The sequence below is a fragment of the Sapajus apella genome, unplaced genomic scaffold (assembly GCF_009761245.1).
Source record: "Sapajus apella isolate SASKATOON/1434 unplaced genomic scaffold, GSC_monkey_1.0 scaffold13, whole genome shotgun sequence".
NCBI lineage: Eukaryota > Metazoa > Chordata > Mammalia > Primates > Cebidae > Sapajus > Sapajus apella.
The window spans coordinates 20,537,857-20,552,309 of NW_022436953.1; the positions used below are offsets into that span (position 1 = coordinate 20,537,857).

General features: G+C 47.0%; 1 protein-coding gene across 1 annotated transcript in view; it reads left to right on the top strand.

Moving 5' to 3' along the window:
* The window catches only part of SLC18A2 (solute carrier family 18 member A2), a 39,233-nt gene that overhangs the window by 11,788 nt on the left and 12,992 nt on the right, over positions 1-14,453 (top strand). The window contains exons 4-10 of the mRNA XM_032281776.1: positions 504-562; positions 1,136-1,219; positions 1,491-1,583; positions 2,361-2,450; positions 2,566-2,609; positions 2,682-2,742; positions 4,851-4,946. Of these exons, the coding sequence (XP_032137667.1) occupies positions 504-562; positions 1,136-1,219; positions 1,491-1,583; positions 2,361-2,450; positions 2,566-2,609; positions 2,682-2,742; positions 4,851-4,946 (527 nt within the window). The remainder of the gene's footprint in view (positions 1-503; positions 563-1,135; positions 1,220-1,490; positions 1,584-2,360; positions 2,451-2,565; positions 2,610-2,681; positions 2,743-4,850; positions 4,947-14,453) is intronic.

Sequence of the window (14,453 nt, forward strand, 5' to 3'; positions counted from 1 at the left end):
CAGAAAATGAGACTTTGTCTTTCTAGGTTGGCCTCATGGGGTCAACAGGAAGGCAGATCTTAACATCTTGCTTCCTAATGCCTCTTAGACATAGTGCAGTCTGCCAGTTGAATCACCTGATGGTCTTTTACCCGAATCATTTGATTGCAGTGGCTCCTTTGGGAGAGCTCTAGCAAAGACTATAATTTAAAGGAATCATTTTTAAACAAGGATGGAAACAGGGGCTGTGTATTTTAGATGTGTTCTGGGTTACTTGCCAATATTGTGCTAACATTTATTCCAGAGAAATTTCTGTTCACAGTGGCAGTCCTTAAATGTATTCACGTTCCAAGACAGTCAAACACAAAAAGGTCACATAGGAAGCACCAAGTATATGAATTCTCAGAAAAGTCCACCAAATGCTTATCTGTCTGATCCCAAAGGGTAGCCAGGAGAAAATCGACTTAAAGCCTTAAAAAAATAGCCTGCAGTCACCAGATTTGTCTCATGTTTGTGTTTTACAGAATTGGCTATCCAATTCCCATATTTGCGGGATTCTGCATCATGTTTGTCTCAACAATTAGTAAGTATCTGATGCCTGCCTTCTCAGTGTGGGTCTCATCAGGGTGGGCATGGATGCCCATGAGCTGGGAATTAAGAATACAACCTGGGGGCCAAGCACAATGGCTCACGCCTGTAATCCTAGCAACTTGGGAGGTCAAATTGGGCAGATCACTTGAGGTCAGGAGTTTGAGATTAGCCCACCAACACGGTGAAACCCATCTCTACTAAAAATACAAAAGTTAGCGAGGTGTGGTGGCAGGCACCTGTAGTCCCAGCTACTGGGGCGGCAGAGGAATGAGAATCACTTGAACCCAAAGACAGAGGTTGCAGTGAGCCGAGATTATACCACTGCACTCCAGCCTAGGCGACAGAGCAAGACTCTGTCTCACAAAAAAGGAATCCAACCTGGGAGGTTTATGTATTGGCAACAATTGCAGACAGGAATTGATAGAGGTTTTCATGGCACAAAAGCACAAGGTGGCTGACACGGAAATTCTCTGTCAGGTTGAGGGAGGGCTTCCGAAATGTCCCTGTTTGGGATGGTTGCTTCCCAGCAGCGCTGATATGCAGTCTTGGACCCCTCTCTCTGCAGTGTTTGCCTTCTCCAGCAGCTATGCCCTCCTGCTGGTCGCCAGGTCGCTGCAGGGGATCGGCTCATCCTGCTCCTCTGTGGCCGGTAGGTGTGGAATGCCTGAGTGAGTTTGTCAAGGGGCCCCTTGCAGAGTGAGCTGGACTCATTCAGGGAATCCAGGTATTGGTGGTGGTTGGGGTGCTGGGGATTCCTGGAGAAGGTGCCTGCTTTCCTTGTGGGTTCTGCTTGGACTTACATTTTAGTTAACCTGACAGGTTTGGGACAATCACAAGGCTGGCTGGAGAGGGAAAGCGAGTCATGCATTATTTTGCTGTTCCCCGAAGCTGGCCTGTTGACGATTTCTTTCCCTGTGCAGGGATGGGCATGCTTGCCAGTGTCTACACAGATGATGAAGAGAGGGGCAACGTCATGGGAATCGCCTTGGGAGGCCTGGCCATGGGGGTCTTAGGTAGGTAAGGCCTCTGTGTGGGTGAACTGGCGGGAGAGAAATGCCTGGTGCTGGACAGCGGCAATCCTCGCCCAGTGACCCTGGGAAGTTTGCACTGATTGAGAAATCCCCTTTTTATTTCTTCCTTTCCTGCTTTCATGGAGACTGAAAAATGGTAGAAAGAGCTCTGAGCTGGGGGTGGAAGGGATCAGGACCTCCCCTGCCTCTGCTGCAAACCTCCCTGGGCCCAGGTGGAAAACCAAAGGTTGAACAGGATGGTTTGCCCGACCCTTTCCTTGGGAACATTCAGCGAGCTGTGGTGGGGGAAACTTGCCTTCTGTGTCTGCCTCCCCCACCTGCCCTGGCTTACTTCCCAGACCAGGGGACAAACATCTTCCCTGAGAGGGATTCAGACCCTTTCCCTTCCTCTCTCGCATTCCCAGCCTGCTTCTGGGAGCCTGCAGCCTTGCCCATGCTGGTGTACAAGGAGCGAGGTCCCTGTTTACACATTTTCCTGTGCGGCAGAAGCTGCACCGCCCCGAATCTGGATCTTGTTTCTCTTGGGCCTTTGCTTTCAGGGTGACCTTTGTAGACTCTTGCCCATTTCTTAGGTGAAAAGCCACTTGGAGGAAGTTGCCAAGGCAACTGAACTCTTAACTGAATAGAACAATAGGGCAGCTACCCCAAATCTTTATTGGAACAAAGTAGAGACAGAAACACAAGAGTCAAATGGATGGTTCTAGTATGGGGAAAGGGCATGTGTCCCAGGGGTGGCGCCCCCTCTTTCTCTCCCTGCAGTGGGCCCCCCCTTTGGGAGTGTGCTCTACGAGTTTGTGGGGAAGACTGCTCCATTCCTGGTGCTGGCTGCCTTGGTGCTCTTGGATGGAGGTGAGTCCACATGGGCGCCTTGCCATGACCTTGGCATCCGTGCCAGTATGTGCTTGGGCCACACCTGCTTTCTGAAGAAGGGCCTGTTTTTTTAAATTTTTTTTTTATTTTTTAGCTATCCAGCTCTTTGTGCTCCAGCCGTCCCGGGTGCAGCCAGAGGTAAGCAGCAGGGAATGAGGGCCCCAGGGGAGGGGGCGTGGGGATGCTTCTGACCCGTGTTTTTCTTGACAGAGTCAGAAGGGGACACCCCTAACCACGCTGCTGAAGGACCCGTACATCCTCATTGCTGCAGGTGGGGCTCCGGGGGTCTTCTCCGTCAGGCGAATGCGAGGTGATGGCCGCAGGCTGGAGGCGGGGGTGGATGGCCAGGGCTGATTGCGTTTTCTAACAGCAAAGAGGCTACAAGTCCAAGGAAATGGTTTTCTTCCACCCTTGCTCTCTGACACTCAGCCAAGGCCCCTTTTGTTTCTCATTTGGCGCATGCTGGGCTCTGCAGAGCTGCCTGGGCCCCAGGGAGGGTTGTTTGGAGTCAAGCTTGCTCACTGTGTTTGCCTCGAAGGCCGACGTTGTTTGGCCCTGAACTTTTCCAGAAGGAGTCCTTGGTCTAATGGCAAGGGTCTCAGGTGGGGCAGTCTGACTCACCTTGGCATGTATGAATAGAAAGTGACAGCAGAGCCCCACAGGGGCTCCCTTCTTACAGAGAGCATCCCTGCTGAGAAGCAGGGAGGCCACTCAAACACCCCTTGGCTAAAAGGCATGCTTTTGGGTTCTTGGCCTAGAGGGGTTAAAAGAAAGTGCTGGGGTTTTGTGGCTCTTGGGAAGGATAATGGTCTGCATCTATCCAAGGGACTGTCCCCCAAGATTGTCCCAGTGGCAGAAGTTTGCCTGCCCTGCCAGGTCCTGGGCTGCCTAACCAGGCACCAGCCTTGTGTAGGTGCTGCTAGGCCTGAGGACTGAGGTAAACAGGCCCTTGGGGTGAGGCCAGGGGAAGGTCTGGCTGTGTGCTGGTGTGCTGGTCTCTGGGGCAGCCTGCACTGTAGCATTGGATCCAGTTAGGGTTAGATGTGTCTAGGCAGAGCTACCTAACTGGAGCCTAGAGGTAGGCTGGAGCGTGCCTGGGTTAACGGGGCACCAGTAGTTAGGTTCAGCCTTTGTCAACCCCCAGGTTGGTTTTGTTTAACCCTTCTGCTGCTGGATTTGGTTAGGTTAGCAGGTACATAACCCTGGCCAAGACCCTGTCTATCATGCTTGTTGGCCAAAGAGGTGGAGCTGGCATGGTGACTTCTTCATGCAGTGGGAACTCTGCAAGATGTAATGAGTGTCCCAGAGCTGAGATGCCTCTGGAACCCTGGCATCTGAGGTGGGGACAAGGAGGTATTATGAGGGATGGAAGCTCTAGAAATGTGACTCCCTGAGCCTTGGGCATGTCTGGACAGGGCTGTGCAGCCTGGGCCTGTCCTGTCTTGGGCTTTCCTGGAAACTCACTGTCTAGTCTCTGCTCACAGGAGACACAAAGATGCTACCCAGCACTTCCAGACTGTCATCCACACTTCCAGGCAGCCTTGACTGCGGAAGGGAGTTGGGAGCCAAGTGGGTGAGGGGAGTCCTGCCATCAATATGCTCTGCCTTTAAATGTCACGTCGAATGAACAGATCTTTCTTCCTTATGTGTGCACTTTCATCACTGTTACACGATATTCTTTGAATTTGTTGTAGCAAATTAGAGGTTTCAAGAGGCACAACACAGGAAGTTCCCTGTGTTGTGATGATGGAGAATGATGGAGAACGGTCCCATGGGTCTTTTTCCAGATAGTTTTATATTTACAAAGCGTTCTGGTTAACAGAGTGATCATGGATATTTGCATAGATGCCCGATATGCACAGCTGATGTTTAAAACATCCCCCGACGGCATGCCTGTACTGAATGCACTGTGATCCTGCTTGAATTTTCTGGCATTTCAGGGTATCATTAGAAATGCCCATGTTTATTGCACAGTAACACATAGATTCGAGATCCTTAGGTTGCCCCGAGACCGTGTATGGTCCGGAAGTGGCCTGGCTGTTGCATGGCCCCAAGAAAGCTACTTCATTAATAAATTGGACTTCCTTTCTTCATCGATAAAATCATAATTGGGTAGGTTAAACCAAAGGATCTATAGGGCTGCCTCCAGTCCAAATTTGTCTCTGGGATTCTAGTTGTTTAAAATAAGGATGACGACAAGGATGATGATGATGATGATGATGATGATGAACAGCCTTTGCTGTCCCCTTGATATGCTATTTATCCTTTACTTAATGGAAGTAGAAGTTCCGGTTATCTGAGCTGCAGATGCATGGAGTCTAGCTGTGCCCAGAAATGACAGAGGAGGCAGAAGCCACTAAGCCCTTTCCTCCCTTACAGGCTCCATCTGCTTTGCAAACATGGGCATCGCCATGCTGGAGCCAGCCCTGCCCATCTGGATGATGGAGACCATGTGTTCCCGAAAGTGGCAGCTGGGTAAGGACTAGGGTGGGCTCTTCTGATTCAAGAGTGTTTGTCCCCAGGGCATTCCTGCTGAGTTGCCCTTATGGGGATGATCAAGTGATTGCTTCTGTTTAACTCTTAATGGGGTCATTGCTTAGGGCAGCCTTGGTGTCTGTTCTCTGGTTTATCCATCATCTTTGATGGGTGCAGAACTCAGACACATGAGATCTGGGCAGAAATGAGAGGAAAAGTACAGTCAGTATCTTCCCCTGCTTCTGAAGTGGACTAATTGGATAGTCATAAAATTTACATGAAAGAGACTAACAACAAAGTAATTGTTAAAAGCATGAATTCTTAAAAAGAAGTAATACATGCTTATAATAAATGAAAATATGCTGATTTAGGAAGTACAACATTTTTAAATTTCATGCTCATCTTCCCCCACCATCCCATCCCCTGTGATATTAATTGTTAACAGTTCTATGTCTTTTTCTAGATGGTTCTGTATTTACTACCCTATTGTATATATAAAATGCCTAAAAATCCAACCAAGTGGAATTTTGGCATTTAAATCACTGTGTGACCTCTTGTTTTTCCTTTATGCAATTTTGTGGCTGTGTTTCCATGTCAGAACATGTAGATTTACTTTTTAAAATTAAATTTTATATTTTATCAAAGTTACACATGTACATAATTGTAAGTCAAAGATAAAAGAATTATAAGGAAAATCAACTGTCTTTTTCCCATGCCTTCTGATATCCAAAGCCCTTCAGATTCTATCATCTTCAACTCTTCTGGTTCTTTCTTCTGCTAATACCTTTATGTCTCTAAATAACATGTGTATACCCCCTGCATTTTTTTTTTTCAAACAGAGCCTCACTCTGTCACTCAGGCTGGAGTGCAGTGGCACAATCTTGGCTCACTGCAACCTCCGCCTCCTGGGTTCAAGTGATTCTCTTGCCTCAGCCTCCTGAGTAGCTCGGATTACAGGCATGTGCCACATACCTGGCTAATTATACCCCCATTTTAAAAGTTTTCCAATTTCTAACATTGTCCACCAGCTTCCCAACACAGTAGATGGGGATTATTTAATGCTGTTGCGGTGCCATATGAAAATACCAAACAACCAGCTCACACACTTTCTCACCTTCTGTCTTCCCCAAATAATTGCATTATAGCTTTTTGTTAGACTGGCATTCTGCACTGACATTATTGTGACTGTGTGAATATTGTTCGAAGCTGACTGAGCTATGTACAGTACTGTGATGAATTTCCTTTCTTTTTGCAAATTTAATTTTCCTGGAGTTAGTCATTGCCTTGTCTTTTCATTTTCTTAACGTTTTATATAGGGTTTATGAATATATCTGCCAAAGTTTCTGAAAAAGATGAAAAGTCCTCTAAGTGCAGGCAAGTGTTGGCAAACCCGACCTTTCTGTGTATTTGCTCCTTTGTGGACTTCCGTCCTGGGTCTGTGGTCTAGACTTTCTTTCCCCCTCATCCCAGCATCTTCTGTGCCTCTCTTCTGTTTCCCGTATTCCTTGCCCTTGACTGACTTCCTCATTGTGATAGAGCACAGCCTTCCACAGCTTCCTGAGAATGTGTGCATGGCAGGTGAAGGTCTCTGAGGTCCTGCATATTTGCAAATATTTTACCCTCATCCTGCGCTTGTTTGACTTTCTCTGCGTGTATAATTCTTGGTTGGAAATCATTTTCCTTGGGATTGTTGAGGACACTGTTCAATTGTCTTCTAGCATCCAGGGTTGCTGTGGGGGAGGCCAGTGTTACTCTCATTCCACCCCAAAGTAAGATCCTGAGGGACCTTTACTTCTCTAGGTTTTATAAAAGTCACGAGGATGATTCGCACTGGGGTCTGTTTTCCTCCACCGGGCTGAAAACTTGCTTAATCAGTCCTTTCACTTGGGGAACCCCACGTTTCAATTCCAGGGAGACTCTTTGTATTATGACTTTAATGAAATCCTCCTGTTTTCTCTGCTCTTTACTCCAGTTGGCTGAATGTTAGACTCCCTACTTTTATTCTTCTAATTTCTTGCCTTTCTGCTTTTCCATTGATGTATTCCTCTTCATCTTTTAAATTGCCTATTGACTTTTTAAAATTGATGCTGTCGTATCTTAAATTTAAAGAGCCTTTTGTGTATACCCTGAGTGTTTTGGTTTTTTCTGGTGAGGTGGTTGTTATTGGAATAACACCCTCGCACCATTTTCCTAAGAAGACTTTCAGGTCCAGCTTCAGCCTCTCGCGTTGCCCCTGGTTGCCATGCTGCCTGGGGTCCCTGACCATTCGAGTTAATTTCTCTAGAGAAACTGTCTCCTGTCAGGGTGAAGGCTGGAGTGCACCACTGCTCTTAACACAGCCTCTCAGCCTGCTTTCGTGTTGACAGCCTCTGCTCCCAGCCCCACTTTCACAGCTCCTGAACCTTCAGTTCCTTCCTGTATGTGAAGCAGAATGGCTCTTGCCTCTTGCTGGCCTCACCATGTGCAGGTGGAAGGTTCCAACATTCTCTGTGGTGTCCTCTGCTTGCTTCTTCCTTGTACTGTCCCTTCTTTGCCATTCTGTCCTTAGGAAGATATGGGGACAGGAGGAAGGTGGGCTGTGTGTTTAGAATTTTCTTTTATTCCTTTGCTAGCATTTAAATGGACATTGAGGTGGGAGTGAAGAAAAACCTATAGATTTAATCTGCCCTTTTAACTGGAAGCCCGTTATTCTTTTTAATGGTGGCATTTGTTTTATTGTTTAAAACAGAACAACGTACAACTATTGAAACCCTCAGTAAGTCCCTATTATTGGGCATTTGGGCTCATTCTGTTGCCAGAAAAGGGGTCTCAATCCAGACCCCAAGAGAAAGTTTCCAGAAATCATTCAGGAAGGAATTCAAGGCATGTCACAGAATACAGTAGAAGAAGCAAGTTTATTAGAAATGACTCTGTTAGAGCAGGGTGTCCTCAGAAAGCACACAGAGGAATGCCCCGTCTTTAAGTTTTTCTTATATAGGGTGTTGTCTATGTAAAGATGAAGCTAAGCTGTGTCTATGTGCAGGTGAGCAGACAGCATGAAGATTAATAACAGCATCGATTTAAAGAAAACTCTCCTTGACGTGTTATTGTGTGAGGACATCAAAGCATAACTGTAGTTATCTTGAAAGCAGATGTTGTGGGTATTGGGACACTGGACTTTCTGCTGTTGTAGGAGAGTGTCCTTGTACATATCTTTAGGCTGTTTTCTTAACTCTAAATATCTCATGTCTATGGGTTGTGACTGGCAAGGAATGTGCTTTGCTAGTTTTAAGATGGAGCTGAGCTTAAAATGGTGCAACTTCTGCTTACCTAACATTTCCAGTTGCCATTAAAAACCATATGGCAGGCTGGGTGTGGTGGCTTATGTCTGTAATCCCAGCACTTTGGGAGGCTGAGGCAGGTGGAGTTCTTGAGACCAGGAGTTCAAGACCAGCCTGGGCAACATGGCGAGACCATCTTTCCACAAAAAAAAAAAAAACAAAAAAAAACCCCAGAAACAACAAAAAAATACAACAACAGTAGCAACAAAAAAATGAGCCAGGAGTAGTGGTGCACACCTGAAGACCCAGCTACCCAGGAGTTTGAGGTGGGAGTATTGCCTGAGCCCAGAAGGTTGAGGCTGCAGTGAGCCATGGTCATACCACTACACTCCAGCCTGGGTGACAGAGTGAGACCCTGTCTCAAAAAGAAAAAAGAAACCGTACTGTAGAGTATGTCTAACATGCATTCCTGTTCATGTTTGGAAATATATCTATAGGGTGCATTCTTAAAAGTTAGACAAGCCAGGTGTGGTGACTCACGCCTGTAATCCCAGCACTTTGGGAGGCTGACGCGGGTGGATCACCTGAGTCAGAATTTTGAGACCTGGCTGACCAGCATGGTGAAACTCCATCTTTACTAAAAACACAAAAAAATTCACTGGGCGTTGGGAGGCGGGGCACCTGTAATCCAAGCTACTTGGAAGGGGAGGCAGGAGAATCACTTGAACCCAGGAGGTGGAGGTTGTAGTGAGCTGAGATTGCACCATTGCTTTCCAGCCTGGGCAACAAGAGCGAAATTTCATCTCAAAACAAGCAAAAAACAAGCATTTGACTATTTGGTAGCTCTTGCACTAAGACGGGTAATAGCATTCTTTCAGCCTTTGTCTCTTGACTGAGACAGAAAGGGAGTCTCATTTTAATTTATTTTTACAAAAATTTTTTTTTTTGAGACAGAGTCTTATGTTGTCACCTAGGCTGGAGTACAGTGGTGCTAGCTCGGCTCACTGCAACCTCTGCCTCCTGGGCTCAAGCAATTCTCGTGGCCTCAGCCTCCCTAGTAGCTAGGACTATAGGTGTGTGCCACCACATCCGGCTAACTTTTTTATTTTTAGTAGAGATGGGGTTTTGCCATGTTGGCCAGGCTGGTCTCAAACTTCTGACCTCAAGTGATCCACCTGCTTTGGCCTCTCAAATTGTTGCGATTACAGGTGTGAGCCACCACACCCAGCCACAAATTCTTTATGAGCGAAATTGACCATGTTTTCGTATGTGTATTAGCCATGTGTATTTCTTTTACTGTGAATTTCTTATGAATATACTTTGTCCATTTTTCTATGAAGTTATTTGTCCTTTCTTATTGATTTTATGTGTTCTTTGTGTATTTAGATAATAATCTATTACCACATGTTTTACAGATATTGCCCTCACGTTGTTCTATGTCTTTTGACTTTATGGATTTTTCTTGAATGGATTTTTTTTAAGCCACTCAAATATTTAAAATGCCACTAGTCAGGTTTAGCAGGCTTCCCTTTAATGTCATTGTCATATCAAGTCAAGCTCAGAAAGGCCTCATGCCAAGATTATTTTTTAAATCACCCATGTTTTCCCTTAATACATATCTGATTTGTTTTTACATTAAAATCTGGACCTATATGGAATTTGTTTTGTCCCAAGGCATGTATGGGAACCTAGTGATTTTGTTTCCTTTATGGCCAGCCAGTTGTCCTAGGACCATTTCTTCAGTAGTGAATCTGATGCTTCCCATCCTCATCATTTTCTCACAGACCACAAGTTCTTGGCTCTCTGGATTCTCTCTTTCATCCCATTGATGCACTTGCCATTCCTGTTTAGTTACCGTAGCTTTAGAATGTGGTTGCATATCTGGAAGCCTATCTCCCCCGACATGCCTTTTTCTTTAAGAGTTTATCAGTGGTCCTTCCTAGAGATTTATGTTCTTTTTATAGTTCTTTTAAGGTACATGTGGATAGCTTCAGATGGAGACTCTCAGTTCTGAAACAAGCTGGCATTTTCAATGTTCCCAACCCTTCTTAGGTGACCTTATTCTCTCACGGGCATGTAGCCCTGGGGAAGGGAGTGTCTTGCAAGAGGCTGCCCCCTGGCTTAGACTTTCCCTGTTCCACCTGCCTCCCTGCATTTGGCCTGGCCTGAGTACCAGTGTCTTTGGGTTCTGCATTGAGTTGCTGTGCTCCCTCATCAAACAATATCTAAAAAAGTCCCAAATAGTGGGTGGAGAGGGAGTGAGGATGGAGAGAAACTGCTAATAGGGTGTGAAGTTTCTTCGTGGGATGGTGACAATGTTCTGTAATCAGATAGTAATGATGGTTGCACAACTCTGAATGTATTAAACACCACTGAACCGTGCACTGTCAAAGGGTGAATTTTAAACCATGTGAATTGTGTCTTAAGGCAAAACCAAGCATGAATTAAGAAGAGATACTCAGTGAAGGCAGGAAGGATTCTTGGAACTAAACAGGAATGTTTCTTAGGCAGAAATGTAGCTCTGAACATCCTAGCAGTCAAGATGAAAGAGGAAGCCCAAAGACCTTCAGAGCTCCTAAAGAAGGCAGGAGGGGTGGATTTATATCTGACACCAAATTAGCGAACAGCAGATGAGAAGACACCCTCCGGCCTTGTTGCTTATACCTGTGCTGACTCTGGAGAGGCTGTTTCCCAGCTTTTCTTCCCTCTGGTCCTTGAGGTAATGTGGGTCTCTTGGTGTTTTCAGGAGGCGCCTGCTGTCCAGTTGAAGTGTGCACTGCTGAGTTGAGCTGCTGTGTTGACTTTGCATGCACTCTTGAGCTCTTGTTTGTTTAGAGACAGGGTCTCATCCTATCACCCAGGCTGGAGAGCACTGGTGCACTCATAGCTCACTGTAGCCTCAACCTCCTAGGCTCAAGCCGTCCTCCTGCCTCAGCCTCCCAAAGTGTTGTGATTACAGGTTTGCAGGGTCTCCCGGCCACCTAACCGAATTCTCATCCTCTTTGAATGTGTCCCGGCCATGTGCAGGACACTTAAGATGTTTTGTGCTAACCTCTTCAGACAAAGCCTGGAGGGTTTCATTATAAAATCTTTAAAGTCAGCCAGAAGCCCTGGGCCATCAGGGGCAGACAGCAGAGTGCAGGCTGCCTGGATCTCATCAGATTGCCGTGTGGGGCTTATGACCTGTGCCAGACGTTCACTCAGCCAGCTTGCTGCACGTTTCCACCACGGAGGTTCCTCGTTTTGTTTGCCCCAGAGATAGACATGTCTGTCTTCAAGAGAATCGGATTTCTCTATCTGCCTCCTGCATCAGCACCAGCAAAAGGGGAAATATCCTACCTTCCCTAGGTCTCTGTAGCTTTCAGCCCATGGCTCCCTGAGCCTGGGGATGGGCTACTGTGAGTCACCCAGTGCTGAGGGTGGGGAGCTGCCCCTGCAGCCTAGCCTCTGGTGTTTAGGAATCTTCTGTGAGCTCCTTCCAGTCCAGGGTGAAAGGGAGGCCGTTCTGCCTTTACGGTTTCCCTCACTGTTTCTGGAGAAAGACTTTGATATTTGAAGTCAGAGCAAAAAGTCTTATTAGCTGCGTGGGTAATGCAGGATTGCTCTTGCTGAAGACATTGATTTCGGCCACATTTTTTAGGGGAGCTAAATATGGCAGCCCAACCATCTTTCACATCTCCCTTGCCAGCCTGCCCCCCAAATTCCCCATCTGCCACTTGAGGGGAAGCCCTGGGCTTGGGTAGGTGGAGAAAGAATAATTTCATGACGTTTTCTCTATACCTGAGTTCTAGGTCAGATGGCCTCTCCAGACACTTTGAGACTTAGGGACTTACAGTTTGGAGTGAAGCCTACAAACCCCCAAAGGGAAGCTAAAACCCTGGGAAACAGGCCCCAGACAAGGATGGAGCCACACTCTTGTCTTCTGGTTCTTCAGCCCCTTTGTTTTTAATAAGCTGTGGGGATGCAAAGTGGGACAGAGGGAAGGACACGGGCCTGCACCAGAAGACAAGAGGGACTGCCAGCTTTCTGTAGCTCTGGGGTGCCAGGACTCAGCCTCCTCCTAAGCCTTCCATAGGACGGGGCAGACCATTGCCCCTATTCTGGCTCTAAGCTGAGACCTTGGCCTTCAGGGCAGGGTCATCTGGAGCTTGGAGAAAACCCAAGGACTCATTTCCACTATCACTTCTGGGGCTGGGTGGCCAGCTCAGCTCCCCGCAGGCTTCGTGATGGCCACAGCCTCTCCCTCACTGGCCGGCTAAGGCCATGGCTGAAGCCAGGCTGTACCAAAAGCACAAGGGGTGGTAGAAGCTCTCTCTTTGGTGAATTTTCTGGTGTGAGCAGAGATAGGCGAAGAGGCCTTAGGTACTCCCAAGAAGGAGAGCGTTGCCCCGCAAAAGGGAGGGTCCCTGCCGTGGTCCACAGCACTGTCCCAGCCAACACTTTACTCATTGAGTCAGGCGAAGCCCCAGAAAGAATTCTTGCTAAGGCTGGGTTCCTGGCTCATGCCTGTAATCCCAGCACTTTGGGAGACTGAGGCAGGTGGATCACTTGAGCCCAAGAGGTGGAGGTCGCAGTAAGCCAAGATTGTGCCATTGCACTCCAGCCTGGGCAACAGAGTGAGACTCCACCTTAAAAAAACAAACAAGATCTTCCACTACTAGAACTTCAGTCCCCCAGGGGAGTGAATGGCCTCAGAGAGTGGCGTCTGCCTTCTGAGATGGAGTCTGGGCCCTCTGGGTCACCACAGACCTCTCTTGACTCCAGTTTTCATTTTCTTTCTCTGACACTGAGGCTGAATGTCAGTGGCTCTTTATCAGGGTATCTCCACTGTTATTTTTTTCTTGCAATTTACTTGTTTTATTCATTTATACCTACCTGGCCCTCGGGGATTTTATCCTGAGACAAAGGTTGTCATGATATCTTATCCAGACTAACAGTCTCTAGGCTGGTGGCAAGTCCTACGACATAGCTTTTGAGGCCAGGTTTAAATACCATCTGCTCTGCAGAGCGTGGCCAGCTGCAGTTCCAGGTCCCCAGAGCGTGGCACCTGTGTGTTTGTTACGTTCCTCACTTGGCCAGGTCACAGTTTAAACGTCATCTGCTTCTTTCCTTCAAAACACTTGCGTCAGGACGAGAAACACGTTGTCATTGTCTTTGCTGCAGGCCAGTGCTGTGCTGGGCGCATGGCTGTCAGCAAATGTTTGCTCAATCAGATTACACTGAACAATTATTTGCCCACCACATATTGCTAAGTGTGACAGAAATAATTCCCTGGAAAATGAAATGAGATTGCCGTTTATTAGTGTTTCCCAGAACCCCCGTGTCTAGAATGATCTGGTTTTGGATTTAGCTCATGGAGCCATTTATTTTGAAGTCCCTGCTATGTCAAAAGACTCAGCCTTTTTCTGGGTTTGATGGAAGACATTCATGCTTTATCCTAAAGAGACAAGATCACACTTGCCTGTGAGTATGTGGTCAGCTGCTGAGTTGAGAAGGACCTCCGGGCCCTGTGCATTTTGAGTGTAGCAGGTGCTCGGTCATCAGATACCTACCCGTGTGTCTCACTTATGCAGCCCTCTGAGAACAAAGTAACTTTTACCATGTGTAGGCAAGGCTTGGAATTAAGTCTGATATATCTGATTTCAAGAAAAAAATGCTAAAATCATGAGGAGTTTGAAAAGCAGTCTCTTATAAGAGATTTTCCTATAGTTCTAATAATGGATGAGGACCAGATAGAGCTGATGTGCACAATTTCCTGGCAGCCAACCTGAGTCTGATAATGGCTAGGCCTTTCTGTTCAATGCAGAGGACATGTTCAAGGCCACTACTGCCACCACCAGCAGGAAATCACCCTGGGTGCATCAGAACCTAGGAGATGCAGGTACCCTCTATGGTAGAGCATTAAAACTTGGGTAGGAGGCTGGGTATGGTGGCTCACGCTTGTAATCCCAACACTTTGGGAGGCTGATGGGGGTGGATCACCTGAGGTCAGGAGCTTGAGACCAGCCTGGCCAACATGTTGAAACTCAGTCTCCACTAAAAATATAAAAATTAGTTTGGCGTGGTGGCGCCTGCCTATTGTCCCAGCTACTCTACTCGGGAGGCTGAGGCAGGAGAATCACTTGAACCCGGGAGGTGGAGGTTGCAGTGAACTGAGATTGTGACCCTGCACTTCAGCCTGGGCAACAGAGCAAGACTCTGTCTCAAAAATAAAACAACAAAACAAAAAGCAACTTGGATGTGAAAA